A 9,476-nucleotide genomic window follows, 5' to 3' on the forward strand; every position below is an offset into this window, starting at 1 on the left:
TATTAGTATCACTCGACATTCACTCTGATAAATGTCCCAGAGTTTTGGTTGTCACAATGATGATAAGCGACGGTAGCATGCTTTTTATCACACAACGGCTTTACAAGCATTTCATAGGTCCTGCCATGTTTCTGATTGTGGCATAATGTTTGTAACGTCTCCAGCTTCAGCACCAGCAGTTTGACATATCCTCATGTTCTCTCCTCCTATGTCCTCTACTTCATCGGTTTCACCATAACTTTCCTTTAAGCATGTGATTACCCCTTTTCTGCTGAAGTTTGGTCATAAATAGTTGCTCATCCAACACTGTTGGCAGCAACAATGGTTTTCTGTGAAGAACCTTAGTTCAGTTTATATCTAATTCAGAGTTTCTGCTTTAGGTCTAGCATAATGTGTTTCCCTTTAAAAGCCATGATAGTGATCTGTAAGGAAAACCACAATTTCAAAGTGTATAGAAATGTTGAACATTGTAATTAACTAACAGCATTGTTGCAGATGAAATTTCATTATTGGAGGTGTCATTTCAAGTTGAACAACTAGAAGCTGGAAGTGTGCTGAATTACTGAGAGGCCTGGACTAGTGAGGGCCGTATTAGCGAGAGTTTAGCGCATTTCTTTATTTTTTTGTTTTGCTTCTTATTAATTAAAATATCATGTATCATCTCAGAATATGCAGCCTGTCCCGCCAATAGTGCTCATTTGAAGTTAATTTCTTGTTGTAAAATCGGTGCCAGTTTTCTGATTTTGGTAGGAATGTTCCCAAGAATGCCAATCGCTATTCTGTTTTTCATTTATTTTATCATTTTCTGTCCTTTGTGTGTTATTTTCTCTGAAAATGAAATTTTAGAGCAGTTCTGATGAGTATCTTTTCCCCGGGTTTAGTAGCTCAGTCTTCAGTTATTCCTGTATTCTCTGTCCTTTCTGAATTAAATTACATCTGTCATGTTTGTGACACTACTTACGCAGAGTATAATAAAACTTACAAGTCATTCAATATGATTTGTACTTCAGACTGTACTTTCTGATATTTTTCCTTTGTAATTGACAGTATTTTCTTCTTGTTGTCCAGAGACGTATACAATTCCATTTTGTTGCACAATGTGTGTAAAAATGATATTTTCATCTCCTGCTGCAAGTGATCACCTTGTTTTGTCTCCTGCTGAGACTCTAGGTTTTCTGAGGTGATAGCATATATTTGTAACAAGTTTTCACTTTTATTACTCCTAGATTTTGTAGTGTAGCCTACAGTTCAACATACATACTTAATAGCGATCATGGCTTAAGATGATATATTCAAGCATTTTTATTTTCTTTTTGAGATTTTAGTGGATAAAAAGGATAATGCTTCATTTTCTACTGATTCACTATATAAAATAAGTATGTTGCATTTACTGCACTTCAAAAGCTTTTACCACTCATGTGGTAAACGACATTCCTTTCCTATCCAAGTTACAAAGTTATGAGCTGTCTACCTTCCAGTTGAGTGTATTACAGTCAGAAATGTGTAGAAAACCTCCACCACACACATTATCTTTGCTCATAAACTTGCCATATTTTCACACAGTGGGAAGTACTACTTCACTCTGTGAACTGACGAACTAGAATTTTGATACCTTGTTTGAAAATTCTCATCGCTTTTTTCCCATTGCACTATGTTGCCAAAGCTACAAAATAACTCTTTATATTTTTAGGGACAGCAACAGCAATCCGGTGAGCCCATTACCAGCTACCTCTGCATATTTCACCACATCCGAATCAAAGGCAAAGTTCCTTACACAGTATGGACGAGACATGAGCCAATTAAATGGCCTGAATGACAACAAGGAACTCCATCAAAAGAAGGTATGAGTTCAAGACTTCTATATGGACAGGCACAATACTAAGTGCAGAATTGTTTGATAGAAAACATACAGTTAACATAATGATGCTTGTACTGTATATCGTTCTAAATTACTGAGAGAAGCTCTCATCCTTGAGGTGTCTAATTTAAAATGTCAGCTTATCTAATTTCAGCATGGAAAAATTAAATATATATATCTGATTTCGTCACAGAGAACATGCAACTCTCAGTAATGACTTAATTCCTCCCTTGTCACTAACTTTTTAATTAGAAGAAATGGTGTGTGGAAAGTCTAACTTCTAATGACATGTCAGAAACAATTTTGGAACACCTCCTTTGTCTGTTGAAACAAATGTGTCCTGAATATATGACCCACACAGTTCATTCTTTCCACCAGGAGGAGCTGATGCTTCGGCTAGATCGGAAACTTGAGGTCCTGAGAGGTGAACATTTGGTGGTAAGGGAAGAATCGCGAGTGAATGATGAACTTGGCGAAAGTGTGGCTGCACAAGTGAGCCGGCTGGCCCGGCCACATGAGGCTGCCAAGTACAGATTGCATGTAGAAGAAGTTGGAAAGATCACCAGTCTCCTCCTCGCACTCTCAGGTCGCCTGGCCCGTGCAGAAAATGCACTTATGGGTCTACCCGACAACCATGCCGACAGGGTGAGTTCACAGTGCAATACAGATAACCTAAAATTGTAAACCATTAGAAGCAACTGAGTGTCTCTATAGAATTAAAGAAATATTACAATGAAAATTTACAATTTTTGAAGTGCAGAACTGTTGTATTTCACCCTGTTTAAATTAGAATGGGTGGCTAGTATCATAGAACTGTTGATAAACACATACAAATTACAAAAAAACTATATCCAGGTTTGGAGCTTATAGTCCAGTCCTCAGAAAGGAATGGGGGATAGATTGGGGGAAGTCGAAAAGGAGTGGCAGGTCAATCAGACCCTTGTTTGAGTGTGATCCACCTGCAATGTTTATCAGCAGTACTTGGAATTTCAACTCCTGGAGGTTTGTATTGGCCGGCCATTCTGCCTCCCTATAATTCTGTAATTTCCTCAATTGAAATTTTTTCTTTTGACGTAACACATTCATCACATTATTTCATTAAAATGTGCAAATACAAATCCCAAAGACAAATTATGTAAAGTAAAATGGTTGTATTCTGTGATTATTATTGAAGTTAATAATAACAATTTAAAAACACAGGACAATGAGTTTCTAGGAGTCAATTCTTCATTAAGGAGGGACAAAGTGTTGTAATGCTGGAAAAAAGTAAAAAGTCTGTGTGAATTATGTTGTGGGAAAGCTAACTTGGGTAAAAGGGAAAAGAAATGATAACAATTAAGTGTTGAAGCCAAATAGGTTAACCATGGTCAAAGAATATGATCCAACACCAAATCAGTTACATCAGTGCAAACAGGATGGACTGGTATTTAAATTATTGGGTTGGGTTGTTTGACAGAGGAGACCAGACAGCAAGGTCATCGGTCTCATCAGATTTGGGGAGGAAGTCGGCCATGCCCTTTCAAAGGAACAATCCCAGCAATTGCCTGGAGCGACTTAGGGAAATCACGGAAACCCTAAATCAGGATGCCTGGACGCGGGATTGAACCTTCGTCCTCCCGATTTTCCAGCCTACATAAACTGTTGTAGCCCACGTCTTAAGACACCATTATCCAGCTGATATATTAAAACCTTCATGTTGATAGTACACTAGACTCTTGCTAAACTGGCCATTCCTCGCACACATGGGTGCCGGATTAGCAGAAGTGTCGGATAGTTGAATGAGAGTCCAGTGTGCTAAGTACTGCACCACCTCGCTCAGTTTTTAAATTATTATTAAAATCCCCACTGTAAAAACAGACAGGATACACACAAAAAAGAACCATAAGATGAGCTAGAATAATGTTTGAGTCATTAAACTATGGGAACTACAACTTTATATAAAACTACTAACAGCAGTGGTTGTTGCCTTATTTTGTAGTGTAATCTTCTTGCTTAGCAATATAAACAAACTTCTGATCCACAAGCTTGCAGGTGTTTTTAAAATATGCTTGGTGTGACTCATAACCATCTATGCACCACCTCCATGGCATCATCGTCTGGAAATGCTTGACCTTCCAGTTATTCTAACAAGTAAAAATCTGATGGCACCAAATCCTCATTGTTTGGAGCATATTTAAACACCTTCAGTTTCTTAGTATGTGTAGATAAAAGAGGGCATGCATTCACTTAAAGTAATATTTACTATGCATACCATGTTTTTATTCCTTTTTATAATCCAGCTCTTTAACAGAAACATACAGCTTAAGGCACCAGGCAGTTTTCAGCAATTATGTAACATTTACATAATTCTGGCTGTTCTAAAATAGTTCAGTTTTTCTGAAAGTAGACAAGGCAACAAGTAGACATAGTGCTCAGCAGTTATCAGACTATTCACCCTTAACTCCAGGTGTTCTGCATTTCATGCAAAGTTTTTTCAGATCGTGGATGAAAGTAATTTTCAGCACAGCCTGCCTGCATTATCACTATTCTGAATTACACTGTGTCTTTTTCCTTCTTCCTTATATACAATATAATCAACTTATGTTCTTTATCATGTTCATCCACTTGTAGTTTATAGATTATTATTACTGTTGTTTTTATTACTACTACTACTATCACTATCACTGTTGTTGTTGTTGTTACACTGTGTTACTGCTTCCTCCTCTACTACCAATTTCCATATCTACTTTTTATTAATGGGGCAAATTGCAATTACCTTCCCACTGGCCATCCAGTTATCTAGTTTCCATTCTTGATGTGTCCTCAGTCATCACCCTTTTTTGTCTGCATCTTTACTTATTAAGCTGACATATCAGTTTGTCTCTACACTCTGGTTATTTTTTTAAATAAATGTTGCCCTTTACTGTTCCATATGGACTTTGACTATATCTTTGTGTTCTTCCTCTCTTTTTCTCGGGCAGCTACATTACACCCTTTCAGCCACCTACAGTGTCCTCTGTAAACCTCCTTTTTCATTTTTCAATAAGGTGCCTGTTCAGTTGCATTACTGATCTTCTGGTACATATTTTTTACAGAAAATTCTAGAAAGCAAGAGGGATAAATTAATTGAACAACTCGAAGAAGCGAAGAAATTAAAGGAAAGCATCGATCGAAGAAGTGTTAGTGTAGCAAACATACTGAACAAGTACTTTAATCCTGAAGAGTATGCTGACTATGATCACTTCATCAACATGAAAGCTAAATTGATCATGGATTCAAAGGAGATAGCTGACAAAATAAAGTTAGGTGAAGAACAGCTAGCTGCTCTACGGGAAACACTTTCGACACCTGAGTGAAATGTGGGTGCTGCTAAACATGGATGAACATTATTTTAACTAATTTGCTACCAGGAAAAGTAAACTGGTAGTGGATGCCCTAGTCTTTTTGAATTCCTGTGCTTTTTTGTTTTCTAGAGTATGCTGTAATATATAGGCTTTGCTTAAATTTATAAAATCACTTTATAATTCTGCCCAAAGGACTGTTAAATCTTATGGTGATGCCAAGGTGCTTAAAATGTAGACTAAAGTTACAGGGGTCAAATAAGAAAAGGAATGTGAAAATCACATTGCACTATGTCTTTCATGACTTCTGTAAAACATTTGGATACAAAGATGGAGTTCGACAATGTTGCAGATATAACTTGAACTCCACCTTTGGCAAAAATGAATTGAGTGTATATGTTGTTAAGTAACTTTCATAATAGGAGCAAGTATGAACACTGGAGTTAGGTAAGGCAAAAATACTCTCCTACTGTGTCGTCAGAAATACATCGATACAGTGTGGAGCTGTGTACTTAATTATCATGTAACCTCTTGGCATTTGGGAAAATAATGTTGTAGATCTCTGTAGCAACCAGGTCATCAAATCGGTGTTAGCAGTGAAACTACATGACACAGGGAGTCTGTAAGAATCAAATCCACCAAATGTCAAAGATGGTTGCTGGCTTGCTTTCAGCATAAGTGATATTTCTCAAAGTAAGAATATGGACAAGTTCATAAGAAGTTTAAAATAACCTTCCTGAAGATTAAAAGAAAGTCAGACTTATATTCTACAATCAGTGTACATACAGAGCCTTGTAACAAAACAAAGCTTGTAGATGTAAGATGACTGTAAACAGCTGATAATGGCTCTCTTAAACATTAGAAGAAAAAAAGAACCAAATGTCTTGCCTGAAAGATTTTTGAAGTCTTATTGGTTCTGAATGATTTTGTGATACACTATATACTTAAGAGTTTCTTACACAGCATGAAGTATCTTTTGATGACTTGTCTCACCAGTCTGTTCTGTGCAGTAGAGCACAGAATGAATAATCTGATTCTTCAGCCTTTGTAGATAGACACATTATGGACTCTATAGTTACGTGAAATAAACCATAAATGCTGCTAGAAATGTGAAGTTCATGCTGTGTAAAGAACTGTTTTCTTTCCTGTTGTAATTCTTAGCTGGAAAAGAATTCCTTATGTGTGAGGAGTGCCTTAGTCTTAAATAAAAAAAAGCTGCTGAACTCTCCCATGCTGTGATGAAATATATTTACATCCAATTTTATAGATGTGCATCAGATGAGTTTGGCAGTGAACATGCCATACACATAACATATGAAAGCTGTAAAAAAGATTGTGTCTGTGTATGAAAGTGTGACTGAATGTGATGTAAGACTGAAATTGTTTTAGAATCACTTGAAGGTGAGATAGAAGACTCATCCTGTAATAAAGAAATTCTACATAAAATATAATCTTTCTGAAAGAATGTTTTATAGTTATTTACACTATGTACAGAATGGTGCTTCGGATGTTTTCGTTACAATAAATCACATGTTGGTAATTTTTTTTTTTAAATCTGGGCGTTAAAGTTCTTTAACAAAGCTAGGCATGTATAAAAATTCAACACTGTCCTTGCTTTAACAGCTAATAATTCCTTCACTGGGTATTGGAGAGGAATAGGTTGGAGAAGGCTACAAGGAGAAAGTCACGTAGCTGTCTCCCCTTGTCCTCAAGGTAAGTACTGGCTAACAATTATGTCTCATAAGTGTATAAAGTTTTATCACCTGTCATCTACATCATTTGGCTTGTGCCACGAGTGGGTTTACTGTGGTGTTTTAACAGGACAGTGTTACTTTCCTGAGAGTCTATAAGAATTACAATGACATCACTATCTGAAAATACTTATAGAAACATTTCTTTTCCTAGATGACATTACATATTCAAACATTGGAATACAAAGGGTTAGAAAACAACATTACTGTCAGCACCGGTTTATGTTATACAAAAGGTTTAGTCTCGAGAAACTCAATGAAAATGAAAGAAAAGGCAACTTTAACTATTTGAAACTGTTATTATCTACAAGGAAATGGATGTTAATCATATGTTCAACAAAAGATACTACTAGAATTGTAATCTTTCCTATTGGAATGCATTTCTATTTTTAATCTGTGGGAGACACACTCACCTTCCTACATATCTCACAGATAAAGTAGAAATTAGATTATAGTTGCAATCACAAATTATGTGGGACACTTGAGGCTGAAGATATAGACATGACAAAAAAAAACAGATATATTATATAGTTCTACAAGGAAGCTACATACCTGCTCTTCACAAACTTTTGTAGTGTCTAAATCAAAGAACACAGCAGTTCACACTATAAAGGGCTTGGAAAAAAGGTCTTAGTAATTAGACTAGAATATATAAAATTTTGCTATGTAATGTGACATTTGATTTTGGAGCATATACTGTACTCAAACATTATGAATCACGTTGAAGAAAATGACTTATTGATACATAACCAACACGGATTCAGAAAATAACGTTCTAGTGGAACACAGCTAGCTCTTTATTCCCATGAAGTAATGAGTGCTGTCGACAAAGGATCTCGGATCGATTCCATATTCCTAGATTTCCAGAAGGCTTTTAATACCATTCCTCCCAAGCGACTATTAATCAAATTGCGTGCATATGGAGTATCGTCTCAGTTGTGTGACTGGATTCGTGATTTCCTCTCAGAGAGGTCACAGTTCATAGTGATAGACAGTAAATCATCGAGTAGAACAGAAGTGATATCTGGCGTTCCGCAAGGTAGTGACGTAGGCCCTCTGCTGTTCCTGATTTATATCAATGATCTACGTGATAATCTGAGCAGCCCCCTTAGATTGTTTGCAGATGACGCTGTAATTTACCGTCTAGTAAAATCATCAGACGATCAATTCCAGTTACAAAATGATCTAGAGGGAGTTTCTGTATGGTGCAAAAAGTGGCAATTGGCATTAAACAAAGAAAAGTGCGAGATTATCCACATGGGCACTAAAAGAAGTCCGATAAATTTTGGGTATACAATAAATCTCACAAATCTAAGGGCTGTCAATTCAACTAAATACCTAAGAATAACAATTACAAGCAACCTAAATTGGAAAGGCACATAGATAATATTGTGGGGAAGGCAAAACAAAGACTGCGATTTGTTGGCAAAACACTTAGAAGGTGCAACAAACCCACTAAAGAGACAGCCTACCTTACACTTGTCCATTCTGCTGGAATATTGCTGCACGGTAGGGGATCCTTACCAGGTAGGATTGATGGAGGACATCGAATAAGTGCAAAGAAGGGCAGCTCTTTTCGTGTTATTGTGCAATAGGGGTGAGAGTGTCACTGATATGATACGTGAGTTGGGGTTGCAGTCACTGAAACAAAGGTGGTTTTCTTTTCGGCGGGATCTATTTACAAAATTTCATATTTACAAAATTTCAATCAACAACTTTCTCTTCCGAATGCAAAAATATTTTGTTGACACCCACCTACATAGGGAGAAATGATCATTGTAATAAAATAAGAGAAATCGGAGCTCGAACGGAAAGATTTAGGTGTTCCTTTTTCCCACACGCTATTCGAGAGTGGAATGGTAGAGTAGTAGTATGAAAATGGTCCGATGAACCCTCTTCCAGGCACTTAAGCATGAATAGTAGAGTAACGATGTAGATTTAGACATTTAATTCCTTTGGATTTATATTGTAAATTCTGTACTGATTTGCTGTATTGCCTCTTTGGAAGTTGAATAGGGCAGGAAAGGAAAAAAATTCTGTTTGTGTAATCTCTATTTCCAGAAGTCGTCATAATGTGGTTGCTGATTCTGTTCATTACTCAGATAATCAGTGATACTGTTTAATCTAGCATTCAGCTACTCTGTGAATGGTTGGTTTTTCTGGCCTCAGCTAAGCTGAAATTAAACAATTTCATGGATACTTTCAGTTAATCAGAGTAAAATATCTTTCGTCCACAATTCATTACTAGCTCACTCCATACTTTGAAATGTGAAATACTGTTTCAGAAATACAAAATGTGAAATACAGTTTTGGAAATACAAAATTGGTGAAGTATTTTAAAATCAGAGATTCCCTTCTTACTTCTCACAGATTAAATACTTCTTTCAATGTATGCTGTCAGTTGATTGGAGCTTGTGCATGGATACATTTGAAAATAAACTACTTCATGTATACTTCAGAATATATAATTAACTCAGTGATTACTTTTATCTTCACAAAGACTTCAGCTGGGTTAATTTATCGACAGAGAATACAATATGTCAATGC

The 9,476-nt window shown here is 36.4% G+C and overlaps 2 protein-coding genes across 2 annotated transcripts in view; one reads left to right on the forward strand and one right to left on the reverse strand.

Annotated features, from left to right (window-relative positions):
- The window catches only part of LOC124795667, a 296,867-nt gene extending 290,224 nt beyond the window's left edge, over window positions 1–6,643 (forward strand). Inside the window, exons 16-18 of the mRNA XM_047259739.1 lie at window positions 1,691–1,841; window positions 2,237–2,503; window positions 4,933–6,643. Of these exons, the coding sequence (XP_047115695.1) occupies window positions 1,691–1,841; window positions 2,237–2,503; window positions 4,933–5,193 (679 nt within the window). The 3' untranslated portion in view covers window positions 5,194–6,643. The remainder of the gene's footprint in view (window positions 1–1,690; window positions 1,842–2,236; window positions 2,504–4,932) is intronic.
- Window positions 6,644–9,378: 2,735 nt separating this feature from the next.
- Window positions 9,379–9,476, reverse strand: part of LOC124795048 (tetratricopeptide repeat protein 30A) — a 184,878-nt gene continuing 184,780 nt past the window's right edge. Inside the window, exon 15 of the transcript XR_007016639.1 lies at window positions 9,379–9,476. This exon is cut by the window's right edge and continues 223 nt beyond it. The gene's annotated coding sequence lies outside the window, so the exon portion shown is untranslated.

This window comes from Schistocerca piceifrons, chromosome 4, assembly GCF_021461385.2.
Source record: "Schistocerca piceifrons isolate TAMUIC-IGC-003096 chromosome 4, iqSchPice1.1, whole genome shotgun sequence".
NCBI lineage: Eukaryota > Metazoa > Arthropoda > Insecta > Orthoptera > Acrididae > Schistocerca > Schistocerca piceifrons.